This window comes from Balaenoptera acutorostrata, chromosome 2 (genome assembly GCF_949987535.1).
Source record: "Balaenoptera acutorostrata chromosome 2, mBalAcu1.1, whole genome shotgun sequence".
Lineage (NCBI taxonomy): Eukaryota > Metazoa > Chordata > Mammalia > Artiodactyla > Balaenopteridae > Balaenoptera > Balaenoptera acutorostrata.
The window spans coordinates 95,527,093-95,549,596 of NC_080065.1; the positions used below are offsets into that span (position 1 = coordinate 95,527,093).

A 22,504-nucleotide genomic window follows, 5' to 3' on the forward strand; every position below is an offset into this window, starting at 1 on the left:
GGCGCTCCTGCGATGGGGCAGGCGTGCTGGTCTAACCCTCCCTGCTTGAACTGAGGGTTGCCTGATTTTATTTAGGCTTTCTGCAAACGTGCACATCCCCCCATCCCTACATCCTATCCCACTTAGTTCTGATTATCTAAGTAGGTCTAACTGTCCAGCTTAGAGTAATTTAACTGTGTGTACCCAGTTTTATGGGTTCTTCCTAAATCTTACGCCAGCGGTGGTTTGAGTTTGTCCTCCTGCCTCTTGGCAAAGACTGGCTTGTGTGTTGTCCCGGCAATGAAAGAGAGCTGCTAAAAACGCAAAAGAGAAGGACCAGGGCCAAGCCACGGCAACTACTCAGAATTGGCTCCGCGGTGGCAGAATGGACTAGTGATGGCATCCAAGGGTGCTGTGCCCTGACCTAGCAATCTTCAGCGGGAGAGCACAGTCAGAATTGGAAAGGTTTACGAGCTAACCAGTAAGAAATGTGGATGCCATTCCCCTGGTGTATGGCAAACCTGAATAAATTGAATTACCCTGTTAGTCCTCCCTGATTTGAAGCTGTTTAATATAGCACTTGAGAACCAAGGAAATAACGGCTATCTAGGTCATTTTAAATCTTGAAATTAAATGGTTTCCTTATTAAATCCGAAATACTTAAGAGTGACAATCCTGATGATTGCCTTGTAGCAGTAAAAAAGCAGCCCTCTCAGTATCACAGGCAGAGGAGTGCTTAAAAATTGAATCAGATATGCCCTTTGCAGTTTAATGAAGTCAGATGCCTTCAGGGGCCCTCTGTGTAGTGAGGATCTCCTCTCTGCGGATCCCGGGATTTAACAAGCCTGCTTTGTCGTTGAATTTGAGGAGAGGTTCCTTTCTCTTCAGTTATATGCACCTAGGAGAGACCAAAGAAGGGGGAACTATTTGGTGCTTGTAGCTCACGTTATCATGGAATTTAACAGCTTACAAAAGGCTCCCACTGACAACCTCTTAACCCTCAACTTGGGAGGGCAGAATAGTCCCATTTCGCAAATGAGAAAACAAAGGCTTTGACTTTGAATGACTTGCCTCAAGTCCAGAGCTGTTAAATAGCCCAGCTGATTGACCCCTGCCCCTCTACCTCACCTCCGTTGTTTTCTATATTATCACAGCTACTGCTAGAACATAGGAATTCTTGTAAATAATCTACCAGTATGTTCTGGTGTCTGTTATTTAACTACCTATCTCAAAGTTGGAGTCCTATTACCCTCCAAAAATATTACAGCCTTTAACTTGTGTTTGTGTTGGGGGGGCAGGGGTGGGTGTCATGTCTGCTCAAAAGTGTGTTTTCTCATTTAACAAATCCGTGTTAAGCACTTACTATATGCTGGACTATTTGGATGCAAAAGAAAGTAAAACAGACAAGATCCCCACTTTCATGGAGCTATATCCTGTTAAGGGAGCTAGACAAAAAGCAGACAAATAAATAAGAGCGTAAGAAAGCTCCACATAAATAGGACACTGTGACAGAATAACAGAAAGGCTTGATTTTAGTAGGCAGCCAGGGACGGCATCTCTGAAGGGGGGACATGTCAACTGAGATTTTCAGGGGAAAAAGGAACAGCCATATGACAAACTAGGAAGAGACTTATGGGCCAACTTACCAACTTCAAGGCTGGGAAGTGGTTGGCCTGAAGTTAGAATTGCCCAAATGCCAATGGAACTGAACTAGAATGAGTGAAAGGAGGAGTTCCATGAGATAAAGTGGCAGAATAGGCAGGGCTGGGTGGGATACAGATTTTGAGGCCATGGACAAAGTTTACTCTGTACTCTAAGTGTCATTGGAAGTTGTTAAAGGGTTTTACGTAGGGGAAGAACAGATCTGATTTAAATTTTGAAAGTTCACTCAGGTGTGAAGAATGGAAAGAGGTGGGCAGGAGTGGAAGCTGAGCCAGTTTTGCAGTGGCCCAGGTGGTGGTGATGTGAAGGGGTCAGTATATGTTTGGTGGTAAAAACCCACAGATGTAAGAAAAAGGGATGGTCTCAAAGGAGAGTCTCAGTTGTCTTACTGGTGGTGTTGGGTACACGGTGGTGGCATTTACGGAGATGGAGAAGATGGAGGAAGATAAGGTTTGAGGAGAATCAAGAGTCCCCTTTGGGAATGTTAAATTGGAGGTGTCCATACGAAACCCTGGATATGTGAGACTGGCACTCAGGAGAGAGGTCTGGACAAGAAATCTGGGAGCAATGGGAATATAAATGCCTGTTAAAGTTGTGGCACTGGATAAAATCACCCCCAGGGGGAGAGTGTTGATAGAGGGAGGGGCCCAGGATGGAGTCCGGAGGGAACATCAACCCTCACAGATTTTATAGAGAAGAGGGAGTCGGCAAAGGAGACAGAAGAAATGACCTTGCGGGTAGGAAGAAAACCAGTAAGACACCTATCATGACCCAAGTAAAGGAGAATGTTTCAAGAAGGAAGCCATACCCGATTACAGGGGTGCTGCCTGAGAAGGCCTCTAAGATAGAATAGACCACATGGAGGTCTGTGAGCTGAGTAAACAGTTTCATCTAATTAGTAGGGACTGAATGTAACTGGAGCAAGTTGAGAAGTAAACGAGAGAGTGGGGACTGTTTGAAGAAGTCTGAATGTGAACAAGGACAGAAGACTGTGTCCTTGTAACACCTTATGTTGAACTGACCTTGTTGTTGCCAAAGCCACACAGCGGTCTTAGCTATACACTCACCGGACGTGTCCTGCTTTGGCGAGTGTCTCCGTAATCTGCTCTAAGATACGTGCCTCTAAGATTTATCCTCAACGCAAATGACTTCCAAGCCCCTTAACATTTTGTGTGTGTGAAACCCTGTGTCTCTTTAAGACTTGGTGGTCAGAGTACTACAGATGGGCATGTCCCATGGGAAATGAATCATTGCATCCAGATCATCAGTGTCCCGGGACAGAAAACAGAGAGGCTGAAGACTTACGTTTTTCTGATTTACTTTCCGACTTTGCCATGAACTTTTGCCCTGAACGTACAGTTCTGATTCCTGTAAAACTTAAAGTTCCCACCACTTATCCTACCAGTAGTTAGCAGTTAGGGGTCTGTCCAAGCTGGAAGGAGCTTTGGACAAGATCCACAGTTGCCATTCAAAGGCCCCTTAAGTGCAGTTTCTTGTTCATTCACTGATTCATCTTTTGCTCCTGGTCCGTAGTGAGTGTTCTGAGTCAAGGATCTGGGGTCAAAGTGCCTGGTTCAAATCCCAGGTATTAATTACCCTTTCCATGCCGCCTCTGAGAAATGGGGATAATAATACTTAGTTCAGAGGGCTGTTGGGAGAGTTACTGATCAAGGGCTCAACAAATGGTAGCTATTACTGTGATTTCATTTGTCCCTGTGGAGGGTGGTTCATTGAAGCATACCAGTTGTAACTCTCATGAGGGCTTGAGGTCACGTGGTTGGTTCCTTTCCTTGGTGTATCTCCAGAGCCTAGTGCAGCACCTAGCAAATGGCTCGTCTGTGGCTGGCTGGGAAATAACCAGGAGTTTATTTTTTATTTCTCATTCACACAGAATTTAGTGATTCTTCAGCTTTGAGCTTCTTCCTTTATTACTTCTCGTCAGTTACATTTACTAAAACATCTGACGAGCTCACATCCAACATGCATTTTGGCCGGAATCTAGAGTCAATGGCTAAAATCTTGGCAAATTCATTGTAATCCTGGTGTAAAATTGTGAACGTGATTTTCCTTCCTTTGTAGCCGTATCGAACACCTCAAATCCCAAAATGACCTTCTGACCATAACCCTGGAAGAATGCAAAAGCAATGCTGAGAGAATGAGCATGCTGGTGGGGAAATACGAATCCAATGCCACCGCGCTGAGGCTGGCCCTACAGTACAGGTAGGAAGTGGGGCGGGGCGGGCGAATAGCCACCTTAATTTAGAAATGCATCCATAGCAAGCTTCTGCATGAAAGTAGAAAACATAACCAGCAAATGCTAGTGTGATATATATTGAAAATCAATTAGCACCCTGGTGGCAGCAATTAAGAAAATAAGGGTAATGCGTGTGGTATTAGTAAACAGGTATGTTTCTGTTCGCATGGTCAACTTAAATATTATTTCGTTCGAGTAGTATCCCTCAAAACATCAAGTTTTGTGTTACATGTTCAAGTCTTGTTCTTTCTAATCTTTTTTTCCTAGTCTTTATTCATATTCATATATATTTTACATTGTTGTAAATTTGGTGCATTCTCTTCCTTCAGTTTGTTACAGATTTGTAATGTTGCTTAAAAGTCTCCATTTATTTTGACTGGCTGTATCCCCTACATCAAGTTCATATGGTGTTATTACTCGTTTCTCTAAAAGACATTTAGACTTTTGCAGACTCTTGATATTGAAAATAATTCTATGGTGAATAATTTAATACAAAAACCTTCATTCTTGTGAGTATTTTCCTCAAGATAAAATCCCTGAAGCAGGAATTATAGGTCAAAGGGTATGAATATTTTCATGGCTCTTCAGGCGTGCTGCCAGTTTTTTTCCCATAAAAACAAACCAGTTGAAATGAATATGATTCATTCATTGATGAGCAAGTGGTATATGAATGTACCACTTTTTTTTTCAGCTTCATCGGCTTTGGAATTTATCTATTTTTAAATTACTGCTTGGTAAAAGCTACGAAACTATGCTTTATTGTTCTCATAGATTTATTAGTGTCACCACTTAGGCATATTTACTAAAGTCCCAGAGTAGCGATTGTATCTTAACGCTTGGCATCCTTTACAGAATTCAGTATTGTTTTAAGAAACAGTGCTTCTTCAGAAAACATATCAAACCTAAATATAGGACACCAAAGCAAGAAAGCAATCCTACTAGTTGACAGACACAGCAAAGCAAACAGATAATCGTCTATGACAACTCTTGAAACAGGCCGTTCTGCACCGGCCGTCTGCCTTTCATCCGTACAGAAGAAACAATGTCCCAGCGTCTCTAACTTGAAAGACCAACTGCCCTTGAGAGGAGGAGCTGCCGGTACCCAGAGGCAGTCATTGGGCCCTTTTCCTTATCTCTTAGTAAAGGAACTTGAAAGTAAAGACAATAAAAAACAGTCTGTTGACTAAGTGTTGAGTAAAGCAACATTTCCCCGGCTCAGCTTGGAGAAGCTAATCAGTTCTTTGCCTGGGGGGGAATGTCCTGGCATCTGGCCAGGATGACTGAGGCATTAGGCATACACTCCATCCAGTACAGACGTGGGTGCATGTGGGGTCACAGGCAGCAGTGGCTTTCAAGAGGTTGCTCTTTGATCCTCTACCTGGTGTACCCAAAGAGAGACTAATTTTCTTCCTCTTAGAAATCCATACTCAAACTCTTGTCAGAGATTTTGTGAGTGTTTCATGGAACAGTCGTACAAGCATCTAATAGAACTTTCTGCGATGATGGAACTGTTCTCTGTGCTGTCCATTATGGTAACTGCTAGCTACACATGGCTGTTAAACATATGAAATGTGGCTATTGCAATGGAGGAACTGAATTTTTCATTTTATTTACCTTACATTCTTTTCAATTTAAATATCCACATGTGGCTAGTAGCCATTCTATTGAACAGGTGGGTCTGGTTCAAAACAGTCCCCTTTCTAGGGTGCTTATATGAATTACCTATTATTGTATGACTATTTATTACATCACAGTTTCTAGGGTCAGGAATCTGGGAATGATTTGTCTAGGTAGTTCTGGCTCAGGGTCTGTTATGAGGTTCTGGTCAAGCTCTCAACCAGAGCTGCATCAGCTGAAACCTTAACTGGGGCTGGCAGATCTGCTTCAGAGACGCTTTGGGTAGAGTCCTCAGTCCTTCACTGGCTGTTGGCGCCTTAGTTCCTAACCACATGGGCCTCTCCATAGGGCTGCTCAAGAGTCTTCAAGGCACGGCAGCTGGCCTCCTCTAAAGAGGATGATCCAAGAGGGAAAGTGAAGGGAGGAGAGAGAGAGACCAAGATGGAAATCACCATGTTTTTTAATAACCTAATCTCGGACGTGACCTCCCATGACTTCTGCCTTATTCACTTAGTCCCACAGACCGACCCTGCAACAACGTGGAAGGGGATTATGCAAGGGTGTGACTAGCAGTGTGTAGAGACCAGGGCGGTTGGAGAGCATCTCGGAGGCTGGCTGTCAGGAGCGTGTTACCTTTCCCTCTGAGCTGATCATCAAAGGGCCAACAGACTTGCCTGCCTCGTCTTTATTGCTTCTCTTGTATTTTTCTAGATCCTAGTTTAAAGTTTAAAAAAAAAAAAACAGGGGGAGGGGAGGGGGCCACATGACAGAGCAAGACCCTGGCTCTGGCCAGGAGTATCCCTGGGTATTTCCTTGCTGACATGGCCGGCGAGGCTGAGAGCCAGGTCCCGAGCTCCTTCCCACCCCGGGCATAGCGCTGCATTGGAGAGGCTCGCCGTCCTCTGCCCGAGTTGAGGATGCCGTGTGCTTCTGTTTCAGTGAGCAGTGCATCGAAGCCTACGAACTCCTCCTGGCACTGGCCGAGAGCGAGCAGAGCCTCATCCTGGGGCAGTTCCGCGCGGCTGGTGTGGGGTCGTCTCCTGGTAAGTGTGGCCGGAGTCCCTCCGTCCCCTTCCTCCTCATCCCCCGCCTCTCTTGCTCTCCTGCCCCCATCTCGGCTGTTGGCATTGGCACGCCTCCCGACAACATGAAATTCCCTTGTCAAGTGTGTTTTTCATTTTTTCCTCGTGACTGAGTGAGTAAATTGTTTATGTTGAATGCAGCAAGAACTGGAGTGGAAACAGCATTACAGACAAGTTAAAACAAACAAACCCTCTCAGGAAACATACTCTCCCCGGCTGGCAGTAGAACCAGATGGAGTGGGAGGCCCAGGTTCACGATGAAAGGGACCAGCTTTCCCGCAGCCTCTCTCTGATGCTGGTTGTTGAGGGTCCCTTTGCTGCCCACAAGGCCTTTGCCTCTTCTGGCTGCTTTTGTTGGCTGTGCTTTTTCTCCACGTTTGTTCCTTTGAGTAGGTTGGAAGCGTGGGTTCCCCCTGCCTGGTCTCCAGGTGTCGTGGGAATGCAGAGGAACGTTTCATACCTTGCTCTTGTCAGCCTCGCCGAGTGCGAGCCCCGGGAGCCCCGGGAGCCCCGGGAGCCCCTGCGGGGGAGCAGAGGCGTTGCCAGCCCACCTCGACACCCTGCCGCTCCCTCACCCCAGGGGTCACGCGTCCTGTTGGCGTGACTCCTCCCTCCAGATCCACACCGCTTCCCACTGCTGACCCTCCCCGTTGAGTAACTAGAAGGGCTATGAACTGAGAAAGACACGAGTGTGGCATCCTAGTTACCATCGTCTGCCAAAACTTCACCAGTGACTATGGCTCTGGGCCTTGAGATAACATGAGGGCAGTGGCAGTGGAAATAGTGTTTGGGAGGAAAGAGAGCTCCAGGGACAGAGGTTGCCATCTCTGATGCTGAGGCCTGCAGACTCTCTCAGCCTACACCTGATGACTGCGGCTTCTCCCGAGAAGCCATGGCAGGGAAACAGAAAACTGAGCAGACCACTCCAGAGTCAAAGGTGGGCGGTGTGGGCAGGCTGGAGACCAAGCCACCTGTCATGGACTGGCTTTTCCTCGCGGGCTGTGAGCCCCCATTAGAGCTAGTCCTTCCAGGACACGCCTTGCAGAGAAGGTCGCTGTCGGGGTATCTCCAGGATGCGTCCCTGTCCTCCTTGCCGGCTCCTGGCTCCCTGCCTGGGCTCTAGCTTTTGCACTGAACATTCACCTATTTTTCCTCCTTCAGTGTTGACACGGACAGGAATGTGAAGCAAGCCTGAAGGGAATGAAGTATCCTGGGTATTAATTTCCTGCTTCAGATCCAAGTCACCCAGCGAGGAAGCAGGCCTCCATTTGTATGGGTGACCATCCTTCCACCCCACTCTCTGGGATTTCTGGGTTGTTGTTTTTTTTTTAATAGGATTACCATCCCAGCCCAGAAGTAGAAACTCTGCCAGCATTTCCATTAGGAACCTCATTTTTCAGGGTCTTTTAACCAAACCATAAAACTTTATTCCTCCTCTTAAACAGATTCTAAAATGATCTTGGCCTGCTGTCAGGTTTTTTTTGTTTTTTTTTTTAATGTAAGTATTAAGGAAAATGATCAATTAAAGGAAAAAAAATCAATCATCTTATTTCCAGTTTGTATCACAGGAATGTCTTAAACTGTTCCATCTTTGAAAGGTACCTTTTATGAGGCTCGTACCTACTCAGCACAGTTACTTGGTAGGAGCCGAAAGGACTTAAATAAATCTGCATTTTAAATATTTAAAATCAATAATAAAATGCCTTGTATTAACATAATCCTGGGCAGCTCATGGGTCTGTTTATAAAATGGGGCTGTCAGCAATACGCCTCTTCAGAATTCAGAGAGCAGTCAGTTGGTGCGACGTATGTAAAATATCTTATTTGTCGAAGGAGAAAAAAGCATGAAAGTTGTCAGAGAAGTGGCCAGAGGGAGGTCCAGGGAATCTTAGCCTGCGGGACACGCACGCCCACGTTTCCTCCCCCTCCTCTGTAAAGCAGAGCGTTGACTGACTTTTTAGCAGCTCCCTATTAAATCTCACTCTTCCATTCTGCTGACAACGGCTGCTGACCTGTCAGCCTGCCCTAACATGCCATGTAGTTGCACAGGGAAGCAAGTACTAGTTGTAACATTTACCCACAGTGCCACTTATCGTGGGTTTTTTCTTTGTTGACTGCGCAGGCCTTCATTCTAGATGATTTAGACCAGTGCTTTTCGAACTGTGCCTGGGAAGCTGGAGGAGTTTCTTTGGGCCTCAGTGGTGGGCGTGGAGGGTGGAGAAGCTGAGTGTATGCCCCCCGCCCCTGCCCACTTCAACCAGTTCCACATTTGCCAGTTTTGTATCTTAGGCTTTGGCATAAGATTTCATATATACATACTTGGAAGATCATGGGCCTGGGCTGCAGAGGTAACAAACCAATGACTTATTTGGCCGGCATGGTTTTTGAAAACACAACAAGAAAGTGACTGTCTTGGGCAGGGAATTCCCTGTCTGGCTCTGTGGTGGTGGCCGCGACCCTGACGTCTTGCTCCAGCCCAGTTTCCTGGCCTCTGGAGGCGGGGGAGCTCGCCCCTGGCCATGACCCAGCTCAGAGAGAAAGGTCAGGGGTAGCGTCCATAGAGGACAGTCAGAGCCAGTCTCAAGGTCTCGTTTTAACCATTAGTTTTGTGTCTCGTGCCTGCACGAAGCTCTAAGCAAAGCTGCAGACTCGTGGAGAGATCGCAGGGTTTGGCCTCAGTTTCTCCCTGGGCTCGTTCACAGGGAAGTACCAACCAGCGCAGGGGAGAAGGGCCACACAGGAGACTTGGGGCTGAGTGCGGGGAGCAGCCAGGAACCTGGGGAATTAGAAAATCATAGCAGGTTAGAGCTGGGAACAGACCTCAGAGCTCCTACTGGCCAGCCCCTCATTTGTCGGGGAGGACCGTGGAGGCCAGAGCAGAGAAGATGCCTTCCGCAGTGCGGTTTCTCGGTGAAGAGCCAGGCCCAGGACGCGCGTCTCTTCACTGGCATCCACCACTGGGCTCCTCTCTACTGCGCCACCTCCACCCCGAGTAACTGGCTACTGATTATCCAGACTCACTCACCTAGACCAGCGCCGATTAACCCATTGGCTTCTCTGCCATGCAGGAGACCCGTCAGGGGATGAAAACATCACTCAGATGCTCAAGCGAGCTCACGACTGCCGGAAGACAGCCGAGAACGCCGCCAAGGCCCTGCTCATGAAGCTGGACGGCAGCTGCGGGGGAGCCTTTGCTGTGGCCGGCTGCAGTGTGCAGCCTTGGGAGAGCCTGTCTTCTAACAGCCACACCAGGTAATTCTCGGCCTTTCTGCCGCGAGCTGGATGCGTGCCCACGGGTAGTCCGCTCACTAGGCTTGGCGTGCAGTGACCCGGCTCTTAAGGACTGTGAGGCTTGCGGGAGGACAGAATTCTCCCCCCACAGCTTGCAGCCTGCTCCCGGGAATCAGAGTCAGGGAATCAGAATGGGAGAACTGGAAAGCGCCTTCTCACTTTACCGGTGTGGGAACTGCCGCCCAGAGAGAAGGGGTCATTTGCGCAAGGAGGTGGAACCCAAACCTACCTTTCTGTCCGGTGCACTTCCCCCTTTTGGTTCTACCCTCCATTTCGTTACAGTCCTTGATTTTCAAGAAGCATGTGGGGCGGTGAAGAAGGCCCATGTGCTGCAAATGGTCCTTAAGCACCCAAGACCCAGACCGCATCCTATTTCCAGGCTCCATTCTCTCGCTTCCTCTTGTGCCTCTGTCCTTTGTAAGCCCCTCTCAGGCAACAGACTTCCCTTCTCCCACCTCTTTGCCTTGTAGAGTGATGCATAATCATAGCGTGTGCTTAGCAGACACTTAGTCATGAACCTGGGTTCAAGTTCAGTGTCTGTGGATCTAGAAAACTGAAGTGGGTACTTGAAAAAAGATGGGGAGGAAAGCAGTGAACACCTTGCTAAGCATAATTTGCGGAAGCCATTGGATTCTATTGGATGTGGGTGGAGGGTCAGAATGAAACTTTTTCTAATGACCTTCTCATTTCTTGCCACCAAAACTCCTAAAAACATGAATGCCTTCCCTTTTTCTTTCTTTCTGTAAAATTATAGTTGATTTACAATGTTGTGTTAGTTGCTGGTGTACAGCACAGTGATTCATATAGATATAGAGATATATGGATACATATATATGGATATATGGATATATATGGATACATATATATGGATATATATATATGGATTTTTTTTCAGATTCTTTTCCATTATGGTTTATTACAAGATACTGAATATAGTTCCCTGTGCTATACAGTAGGACCTTGTCATTTATCTATTTTATATATAGTAGTTTGTATATGCTAATCCCAAACTCCTAATTTATCCCAGCCCACCCCCTTTCCCCTTTGATAAGCATAAGTTTGTTTTCTTTGTCTATGAGTCTATTTCTGTTTCATAAATAAATTCATTTGTATCATATTTTAGATTCCACATATTAGTGATATCATATATTTGTTTTTCTCTGTCTGACTTCACTTAGTGTGATAATCTCTAGGTCCATCCCTGTTGCTGCAAATAGAATGCCTTCCCTTTATATCCCAGTTCTGTCTAGAAAGTACTTTGTTAGAGATTGTCATGTGATAACCAAATCACAAAAGACAGGAAGGGTAACTTACCCCATTTGTACAGGTGGGAAAACCTTGGCTCAGAGGTGAGAGAGTGACTTGCCTAAATAAGGTCACATGGCTGATAGATAAGAGGGAAATCAGAACCCGAGCCCAGGACTTTGACACCAAGCATATTATTCTTTTCACTAGGCCAGGTTGGATCTCATGATTAAAAAAAAAAAAACAGTGTCTGCTTGCAGGTCAAGTGACCAAAGCCACATAAGGGTGGATTCAATCTTAAGAGCAAAAGGAGAAATGCTGATGTTTTTTTCGGTACCTGAGAGAAACTTAATGGTCCCATCTGTCTTTCCCACTGTTAGGACCCAGCCATCTGCCTAAGTGCAGATTTAACTGTCCTGGATCTGGTGCCTCAGGAAAGGGGACATTCCCAGTAATGTACTTGGCCAGGTGCCCACAAACACAAGGGATTTATTTCCTCTTGACTGCAGCAACAATTGTCTTATTCAGGGAAGCACAGATTATCATTTATTTTTTTCTTAAAACCAGATTCTTCTGTTTAAACACAGAAAGCAGATGCTCTTCTTAATGACTTTTCCCAGTGTGTATAATCTATAATTTCCACCTTCATTTAGCATAAAAATGTAGTTCTCATGTTGTCAGTGATACTGTTCTGTTGCATTAGTGAACACAAGAATTGGGTTGACAGGAATTGTGTACCATTTCAGTAGCTTATAAGGGGTGTGTTACAGATCTTTTGCTCATACCTCCCCACCTTCAAAATAATTTTGTTTTAATCTAAATCAGAGACAAATTTAGAGCCAGTCAGGAGTGGGAATGTTTTCTCACCAGCTATTCAGTGGAGACCCTGATTGTGAATATTTCTTAGAAATATTTTAATGTATAGATGAGCCTTGATTTTTGAGACAGGCTTCTTAGAGAAGCTTAATTTTAGGTAATGTCCTTCTGTAGGTTGACATAAACTCAGAACATAGTTGCAATTTGCAAGGATGACCTCACTGAAGAATGGCCCTTGAACTAAATTCAGTCTTCAATGGATCTTTTTTTTTTTCCCCTTTTTTTAAATTTTTGGCTGTGTTGGGTCTTCGTTTCTGTGCGAGGGCTTTCTCTAGTTGTGGCAAGCAGGGGCCACTCTTCATCGCGGTGCACGGGCCTCTCACTGTCGCGGCCTCTCTTGTTGCGGAGCACAGGCTCCAGGCGCGCAGGCTCAGTAGTTGTGGCTCACGGGCCCAGTTGCTCCGCGGCATGTGGGATCCTCCCAGACCAGGGCTCTAACCCATGTCCCCTGCATTGGCAGGCAGATTCTCAACCACTGCGCCACCAGGGAAGCCCTTCAATGGATCTTTGCATCAAAGTACAGAGACCTTTAGCTCAGATTTTACTCAATTCTCCTTAAAAATTCCCTTTCACACTCCCACCCAAATCAGAGCAGCTCAGAGAGGGGGTTACAGGCATTCACGTGGCAACACACATTCTTGGGACCTGATACAGCCAGACTGCTTATGTTCAGTGTGGCTCAGAAAAAAAGTCCCAGACCACCAGATGCTTTCATAATTATAATAATTAATTTTGTTTGTAAATCTTGCCATTCCACTCAGCTATTCCCACATGTCAAGATTATGGAAGAAAGAAAGACAAGAGGCTTTCTGAGTTGGAGCTTTATGTGGTCCCATCAATCCCCTCCCCTCCCACTGGAGCCAGCCGGCAGAATTCTAATCAGAGAGTCAGCCAGCTGTTCCTCCAGGTCTCAGGAAGGGAATGCTGAGTACCAGGCCTCCAGACGCCTTTCTGGCAGTACAGGGCAGCCCCCGGTAACAGCAAGGTCGTGGTTTCAGAAGGGAGCAGCTGAGGGGCAGTTACCAGCAAGGAGAGTAAAAATGGTAGCCAGCACATCAGTTGACTCTGTAGTCAGGAGCCCAGGGATGCTGCCGTTTCAGTTTTGAAACATTTCATTTTTTGGAAAAATACAGCCATGGCCGCATCAGCAAGTGTAATTGTCTTTAGTCTGTTCTGCAGCAGTGAATTCCACCATTCTGTCTTCCAGGTCACTTATCCGTTCTTCTGCCTCAGTTATTCTGCTATTGATTCCTTCTAGTGTAGTTTTCATTTCAGTTATTGTATTGGTCATCTCTGTTTGTTTGTTCTTTAATTCTTCTAGGTCTTTGTTAATCATTTCTTGCATCTTCTCAATCTTTGCCTCCATTCTTATTCCGAGGTCCTGGATCATCTTCACTATCATTATTCTGAATTCTTTTTCTGGAAGGTTGCCTATCTCCACTTCATTTAGTTGTTTTTCTGGGGTTTTTCTTGTTCCTTCATCTGGTACATAGCCCTCTGCCTTTTCATCTTCTCTGTCTTTCTGTAACTCAGTGTAATTGTCTTAATGGACAGAGAAACTAGGTAATGTGGGTTGCCTGGATAGCTTTATCAGTGTATCGCAACAGAGAGGCAAATGGGCTAAACTGATGAGAAGTGGGAATAGGAATTCTTAATCAAGCCCACCCTTTTGGTCAAGCATCACAATTTCAGCTCACTGGGCGGAAGCACAATCATCGATCTAAATCTGCGAAAGGACAAGGGGCCAAGACAGAATAAGCCACAGCAAGTCTGTCCTCATGGAGGCTGGAGTCCCTTTTGTCCTGCCATCAGGTGTGGATCAGGGTGAGGCTTGTGAGACTGGTGATGGCAGCCTTGCAGTGAGCTCTGGGAACATCCAGGGAGCCAGGGTCCCGCCTGGCTGACCACTCACACTGGGGCGTAATCCCCAGATTGGAATGGAGAGTGGTGGAGCTCCCAGCCCTCACCCTCTAAGTCAGTCTTGATTAAGATGAAGTTTCACTGGGACGGAAGGTAAGGCTGAGGACAGTGGAATCACGTCCATTGAAAGGGTAAATGGGATTGAAACAGCCATCCAGTTAGGACAGGCCTGTGCCCCACCACCAGCAAGCTTCTGGGCATGAGAGTCAGACTAGGTCTGCCTGTCGTAATAGGCGTCTTTACTTCCCTCTGAAAAACAGAGGTGCTTTCCCCATCCAAGTCCCAGGAGAGTCCATCCAAAGTCCTTGGGATTAATGCTTAGAAGTGCTGGTAAATTCTGAAGTCCAGCTCAGACACAGTCCTCCACATGACAGCATGGTGCTCAGGCCTCCTGCAAAAATGTCCTTGCCACTTATCATTTAGGTTCTGTGGGAACTAGATAGAGACCTGAAATGCTTTTGCTTTTCTTTTCTTAAGACCTAACTTGCTGATTTCAAAAGAATTATATGCTCATTGTAAAAATAAACTAAACAATTAAAATCCAAGCACTACATAAAATTCTTCATGCCAGGACCCTCCCTGGAAAGGACACTGCACACAGTTTGGAGCGTATCTTCACAGATTTAACTGTCCATTTTTTATGACCTAGACCTTTGGTTGCCAATGACAGAAACATACTCAGATAGCTTAAAAGGGGGTCTTGGTGGAAGGATATCAGGTCTCCCACAGAGGAGCCGCGTACCTGGTCAGAGGGTTACAGTGAGCCCGGGCAGAGGAGAACCACGGGCCAGACCACACCCGGCCAGTCCGGCCCCCGCGCACGGCTTTCACCTCTTCCCTGCTGCAGGCTGCTCCCCAGATGACAGAAAACCAGCACACCACCTGCTTTAGTATACCAGGCTGACTGGTTTCTCTGGTGTCAAGTAATAAAATCCTGGGAAGGAACATCTCGCCCAGCTGGGCTCAAGTGCCTACCCAGTCATCCGTGGCCAGGACAGTTCTTGCAGGAGCCATGTGGGCAGAGAGAAGGGGTAGGTCCCAGAAGAAGGTGGAGGGTGTGTCGTCAGCAGACCAACACATGGCATCTTTAAAAATGTGACTGCATCTCATTTTAACCCAATAAGGATCCTATTTAGGTAGACTCTCTCGAAACTTGCTTTTTCCCCTTAGTACTATTATATTTTTAGGCATCTTTCCATGTGTGTCGTTCTTTTCAGTAGTGCCCAGTCTTCCATTGGATGGCAGTTTGTCATGTATTTAGACAGCTTCCTCTTGTTTGGATGTTTGTATCCAGTTTTTTACTATTAAAACACTGCTGCAGTCACCATCCTTGTCCTTATACGTGCCCCCCTTGTGCAGTTTCTGTGGGACCAATTCTGAGAAGCAGAGTGTGCTGGCTCAAAAATGACTATTGTTTCAAATGTCAAATAGCCCTCCGTACATGATCAAGCCCAGTGTGTGAGGGCCTCTTCCTCCACACCCTTGCTGAAACTGGGTAGCATACATTTTTTTAATTTGGCCAATCTGTAGGCAAAAAAATACCCTTAATATTTTACTCTGTACCTCTTAATTATTAGTGATGTTGAAAATCATTTACAGTCACTCCTCAGTATCCTTGGGGGATTGGTTCTAGGACTCCTGTGGATACCAAAATCTGAGGATGCTCAAGTCCCTTATATAAAACATTGTAATATTTGCATTAGAACCTACAGACATCCTCTCATATATTTTAAATCATCTGTAGGTTACTTAAAATACCTAATGTAATGTAAATGCTATGTAAATAGTTATAAATAAAATGTAAATGCTATGTAAATAGTTGCCAGCACATAGCAAATTCAAGTTTTGCTCTTTGGAACTTTCTGGATTTTTTTTTTTTTTTCCAAAAATTTTCCACCTGCGGTTGGTTGAATCCGCAGATGCGGAATTCTTAGATGGGGAGTGCCGACTGTAAAATGTTTAATGTTTTTAATGTCAGAGAAATTGTTAGCAGCAGTATAGGTGTCAGGTCTAGATGGTGTCTTTCTTGGTGTGTTACCAGCAACCAAATCAGGAGCAGTTTAATATTTGTTTTAGAGATGCCGTAACGGCACCATATAAAGACGTGCAGGAATAGAATCCGTCTCCTAAATGTGTCTCTCATTTTGCCTTCCATTGTCAGCTGAGTTTCTGGAACCAGGCAGCTTTTGAGGACTTCAGTTATCTGGCAGAAGATTTCCCCTACCCATGTAGTCATCCCCTGGGTATCCACCAGGGATTCGTTCCAGGACCCACCACGGACTCCCCTGGCCCCCATCGTAAACATAGTACTGTATTTATTTTTAAAAACCCACGTATAAGTGACCTGCACAGTTCAAGCTTATGGTGTTCAAGAGTCAACTGTATTTTTTTAGATAATTTTTCCTCCCCAAACTGCTTCTCCTTGAGAATTCTGATAATCCTTTGAGAGCATTCAGACCTAAGAGGTTTGGATTGTGTTGAGTACTTTTAGTCCTATGTGACAAAGAATTGTCAGGAAAGAAAAGGTAGGGGGCCATGAGGGGATACCCAGCGCAACACTGAAAAATTCAGGCAGTTGACAAGGCCCAAGCTTCTGCTTAGAGGAGTGGGGTTGAGTGTCACTGGCCTGACCCCCTCCTTCAAATAAATTTAAAATGCTCAGCCAACAGAAGGCCCCCTGGTGGCACTTTCCTTCTGAAAATGAGCTCCTCCTTGGTATAAATGAGATCCTAACTGGGGCCAGGTAAAAGGCATTGATAAAAACTTCAGGAAAAATCTGGTTTTCAAGGCAAAAGAAATGATCTGTTCTTTTCTCTTTCTGCCGAGACAAGATGAGGAAGCTGAAAAAAAAGAAAAAAGGATTTTTCTTCTAAAAGCAGGATGGGGAGTTGTCTTGAGAACAGGGATGGGACATGGTGGAGAGGGGCAGAAGAGAGGACATTTGAAATGGACGGCTGCTTAAATAAACTGCTGTGTCCGCGTCCCACTGTGAACAGGGCAGGCAGGAGGGTGGGCTGCCCCAGGCTGGCCAGTGTGCACTCGTGCGCGGTGAGCAGACAGGTCAGCTGGCAACTAACGGGCGCGGAGCAGAGCCAGCCGAGGGGAGCGCAAGCAGAGACCGTCATGGCGAGGAGAAACCCACGCAACCTGGCCCAGCTCCTCGAAAAACCAGGGGAGGAGACAAAAATGTGCGGCCCCAGAATGCTGGGACCAGCTGGGGTTTGCTTCCTCTGCAAGCCCTCCCCGCAATCCCTCTCACCCTGGAGAGGAGGAGTCACTCGGCCCACTGGGAAAGTGATTTATTCCCCCTTGACAACTGAGCTCACCCGGCATTCTGAGCCGGGAGAGTTAATGGATGACTTAACCCCAGCCCGGCAGCCGGCAGCCGGCGGCAGGCCCTCGGGAGACCGACACCGCCTTTGTCTGCAGGAGGCCGGAGAAAAGGCCGCGGCTTCCCCTCCTCTTACCATTGTCATAATCATATTCCGCGGTGGGCCATTAAGAGCACAAAGCAGAATTGTAATTAACCTCGCCTCATCTGTTCCCCGCTGGTGTCCTGGAAGGGAGAGAGGGAAGCTGGAGAGGGGCAGCGGGGCTAGGTGCTTACCTTGAAATTAAACTTTCCCCTGGAAAAGCACTTTACATCTCTGAGCTTCCCGCAGGGGTAAAATCAGTGGAGGGAGATCTTTTGTCCTTTTTTCTTTTTCTTCCTTTCTTAAAACTATACCCACAGCAGAGATGGTGAAACAAAAGCCTTCCCCACCTGGCCTGGGATCGGGCCCCAGGCCCTAGAGGGTTCCAGGACCCCCCAAAGCCTGGCAGCCTCTGCCCCCTCCACGTTGGTGTCTCCCAGGCAGTTCTGGGGGTTTGCAAGTCCAGTCAACACTTGCTGCTCTGCTTCCCCCCAGACGGGTGGTTTTCTGCAGGACCTGCTAGGTGGCTGACATCCCTGGAGGGAGGCCCTGAGCCTGGTGTTGGGTGTCTCGGGGCCACTGGCACAGCTGTGCTTCCTCCCCGCCCAGAGCAAGTGCTGTGGGTGGGCTGCTGGCTTTAGGACCCATTGTCTCATTTCCATAGCCTGGTGACATGGGAACTGTTAGTATCCCCACTTTGTCACAGCCCAGAAAGGTTCGGTGATTTACTCTGGGCCATAACCCTAGGCATTGGCAGAGGAAGGATGTTTACTCAGGTCTGCCTGATGTCAGAGACCTGCTCAGAATCACTGGTACCCACCAGGTGAGTGCAAGAGCACGGTGGCTGTCCCTAGAGAATTTGTGATGGGGTGCCGTTACTTTACAGGCTACTTGGCAAATGCCCAGTTATCCTGTGGGGTGGACCAGTTGTTCTCAAACCAGGCTGTGCCTCAGAATCAGCGGGAGAGTGCATTAAAACAGATGGCTGGTCACCCCCCCACCCCACCCCCAAGTTCCCGACTCTGTGAGTCTGGATAGTGGGGCCTGGGAACATGCATTCCTAACAAGTTCCCAGGGGATGCTGCCGTGGCCAGCCCCACGACTGCTCTTTGACAACCACTGGGGAACACCAGTCCCACTAAATGGAAGATATGCCAACATATTATCCTTTCAGGGCCTGCAGAATAATTAAAGAACTCTAGCTTCTACCGTCCTTTGAGTTTTGAAATTTTTGTTAAATTTTTTATTGAAGTATAGTTGATTTACAGTGTTGTGTTAATTACTGCTCTACAGCACAGTGACTCAGTTATACATATGTATACATTCTTTTTCATATTCTTTTCCATTATGGTTTATCACAGGATATTGAATATGGTTTACTGTGCTATATAGTAGCACCTTGTTGTTTATCCATTCTATATATACCAGTTTGCATCTGCTAACCCCAAACTCCCACTCCATCCCTTTCCCCATCTCCTCCCCCTTGGCAATCACCAGTCTGTTCTCCATGTCCCTGGTTCTGCTTCTGTTTCATAGATAGGTTCATTTGTGCCATAATTTAGATTCCACATACAAGTGATATCATATGGTATTTGTCTTTCTCTTTCTGGCTTCCTTCACTTAGTATGATAATCTCTAGTTGCATCCATGTTGCTGCAACTGGCATTATTTCGTTCTTTTTTATGGCTGAGTAATATTCCATTGTATATAGATACCATATCTTTATCCATTCATCTGTTGATGGACATTTAGGTTGTTTCCATGTCTCGGCTATTGTAAACAGTGCTGCTGTGAACATAGGGGTGCATGTGTCTTTTTGAATTATAGTTTTGTCTGGATATATACCCAGGAGTGGGACTGCTGGATCATATGGTAATTCTATTTTTGATTTTTTGAGAAACCTCCATACTGTTTTCCATAGTGGCTATACCAACTTAGATTCCCACCAACAGCATAGGAGGGTTCCCTTTTCTCCACACCCTCTCCAGCATTTGTTATTTGTAGACTTTTTTTAAAAATTTTATTTATTTATTTATTTATTTATTTATTTATGGCTGTGTTGGGTCTTCATTTCTGTGCGAGGGCTTCCTCTAGTGTGGCAAGCGGGGGCCACTCTTCATTGCGGTGCGCAGGCCTCTCACTATCGCGGCCTCTCTTGTTGTGGAGCACAGGCTCCAGATGCGCAGGCTCAGCAATTGTGGCTCACGGGCCTAGTCGTTCCGCGGCATGTGGGATCGTCCCACACCGGGGCTCGAACCCGTGTCCCCTGCATTAGCAGGCAGATTCTCAACCACTGCGCCACCAGGGAAGCCCCTGTAGACTTTTTAATGGTGGCCACTCTGACCGGCATGAGGTGGTACCTCATTGTAGTTTTTTTTTTTTTTTTTTTTAATTTTATTTATTTATTTATTTATTTATGGCTGTGTTGGGTCTTCGTTTCTGTGCGAGGGCTTTCTCTAGTTGTGGCAAGCGGGGGCCACTCTTCATCGCGGTGCGCGGGCCTCTCACTATCGCGGCCTCTCTTGTTGAGAAGCACAGGCTCCAGACGCGCAGGCTCAGTAATTGTGGCTCATGGGCTTAGTTACTCCGCGGCATGTGGGATCTTCCCAGACCAGGGCTCGAACCCATGTCCCCTGCATCGGCAGGCAGATTCTCAACCACTGCGCCACCAGGGAAGCCCCTCATTGTAGTTTTGATTTGCATGAAATTTCTTTTTTAAGTGACAGGAAATCAAAGGGTGTCTCAAGTATGTTATATTTCTAAAAAAGCATTTCAAAGAAAATATGACAAAAAGGTCACCCAGGTATTGGTTTAGCTCTGCGTTTTCTCTATGTTTAAAATTTTCCAAAGCGACTTCTAATGAAAAGAAGGACTACAGTTGTAAAGTGAACCTCTCGTGCTGGGTCCCAGCTTCACGGGAAAGGATCTCCTACCTGAAGCCTCCTCCCCACTCACTGGAAGAGCAGTGTTGCTATTTCCCAGCGCCGCGCTGTCTAAACACGTCATGCCTGGGAGCGCATCTCCACACTCAGCCCCGTGCAATGCTCCGTGAACAGGGCCACCGCTTCAGTTCACTAATTTTGTGGCTCATGTGTGGAAACTTAGGCATATGTCCCTCCACGTTGTGTTGACAATCCATGAAGGCAAGCTCCAAGTCTTGTTGAATGGTTTTGTGTAAGGCATGCCTGTCACCGAGCTGTTTGCAAAGCAGGTCTTTACCGAAGAAGGCTGAGATCCTGAGCGAGGGACCCTGTTTCCTCCCTAGGATGAATCTCTCTTGTTGGGCAGCTGTCATCCTCAGAAGCCCCCGCTGGCTCCCCGGCGCCCTCTGCTGGCGATACCGGTTGCTCCTTCATGCTTCTCTTGGGCTACTTTGTTTCTTTATGCAGTTGCACCTGAAGTGTTCCAACTGGACGGTATTGCTGCTTGTCCCATCTCGTCCTTTTTAAAATACAGCTTGAGAACACATAACATTGATGATGAGTAATTTTTAACCTCCTTCCTGCCTTCTCAGCTCCCACCGTCTCTCCCAAGCTTGTTGCAGCAACCCCCAAAAGGTCTCTCTGCCACTGCCCTTGCCTCCCTGCATCTCTCCTAGTACAGCAGCCAGAGGGAGCCTGTTAAAATGGAAGGCAGATCATGTCACTCCTCTATTACAAACCCTCCAGTGGCTTCTGAGTCTAATTCTAGAGAAGAAGACACAGCCCTTATGAGACCCTATGTGACGTGGCACCCTGACCCCCACATACACACCCTCCTCTCTGACCAGCTCTCCTCCCTCTCCCCTGGCTGACCCACATTCAGCTACAGTCTTATTCTTTTTTTTTTTTTAATTATTTGCTTTATTTTTTTTTTAATTTTATTTATTTATTTATTTACTTATGGCTGTGTTGGGTCTTCGTTGCTGTGCGAGGGCTTTCTCTAGTTGCGGCAAGTGGGGGCCACTCTTCATCGCGGTGCGCGGGCCTCTCACTGCCGCGGCCTCTCTTGTTGGGGAGCACAGGCTCCAGATGCGCAGGCTCAGTAATTGTGGCTCACGGGCCTAGTTGCTCCGCGGCATGTGGGATCTTCCCAGACCAGGGCTCGAACCCGTGTCCGCTGCATTGGCAGGCAGATTCTCAACCACTGCGCCACCAGGGAAGCCCCATAGTCTTATTCTTGCTGGCCAGCTGGCCTTGCTGCCGCAGGGCCTTTGCATTTGCTGTGTCCTCTGCTTGGCTCCCTGTTCCTCCAGATACCCACATAGCTCCCTTTCTCACCTTCTTCACGTCTACTCCTCAAACTCTATTTGGAAGAATCACCGCATCCCCTCTTTGTGATCCCCATAACTGCGTCATTTTTCTCCCTGGTACATCTCCCTGTCTGATGTGCTGTCTGTTTTATTTGTTTGTCTCCCCTGTTAGAATATGAGTTCCATGAAGGCAGAGATTTTTCTAGGGCCTAGGAAAGTGACCCACAGTAAGTACCCCAATATTTCTTGAACGAATGAATGATGGCTATATTTACTGAGTGCTTACCGTGTGCTGGGCACTATTCCAAACACTTTCGTTTTACCTCATTTAATCCTCACCACAACCTTAGGAAGCATGTACTGTATTACCTTCATTTTAAAGATAAGGAACTAGGGGCTTCCCAGGTGGCGCGGTGGTTGAAAATCTGCCTGCCAATGCAGGGGACACGGGTTCGAGCCCTGGTCTGGGAAGATCCCACATGCCGCGGAGCAACTGGGCCCGTGAGCCACAACTACTGAGCCTGCGCGTCTGGAGCCTGTGCTCCGCAATAAGAGAGGCCGCGATAGTGAGAGGCCCGCGCACCGCGATGAAGAGTGGCCCCCACTTGCCACAACTAGAGAAAGCCCTCGCACAGAAACGAAGACCCAGCACAGCCAAAAATAAATAAAATAAATTTATAAATAAAAAGGGAATTACTTTAAAAAAAAAAAAAAAAAAAAAGATAAGGAACTAGGTACAGAGAGTTTGAGTTGTGCTACCTATAAATCTACAAAGCGTATAAGATGCTTGGGTCCCAGGTAAAGGCAGCACCGCTGTATTCAGGTTCCCCAGAGAAACGGAATCAACAGGTGTGTGTGTGTGTATGGATGGAGAGGCTGATTGATTGACTGATTGATTTTAACGAATTAGCTCATTTGATTATGGGGACTGGCAA

At 46.7% G+C, this 22,504-nt stretch overlaps 1 protein-coding gene across 2 annotated transcripts in view; it reads left to right on the plus strand.

Annotated features, from left to right (window-relative positions):
• MCC (MCC regulator of WNT signaling pathway) overlaps window positions 1-22,504 on the plus strand; it is a 430,278-nt gene that overhangs the window by 379,537 nt on the left and 28,237 nt on the right. For both annotated transcript variants that reach the window (XM_007192096.3, XM_007192097.3), the window contains 3 exons: window positions 3,721-3,861; window positions 6,452-6,555; window positions 9,662-9,845. In XM_007192096.3, the coding sequence (XP_007192158.3) occupies window positions 3,721-3,861; window positions 6,452-6,555; window positions 9,662-9,845 (429 nt within the window). The remainder of the gene's footprint in view (window positions 1-3,720; window positions 3,862-6,451; window positions 6,556-9,661; window positions 9,846-22,504) is intronic.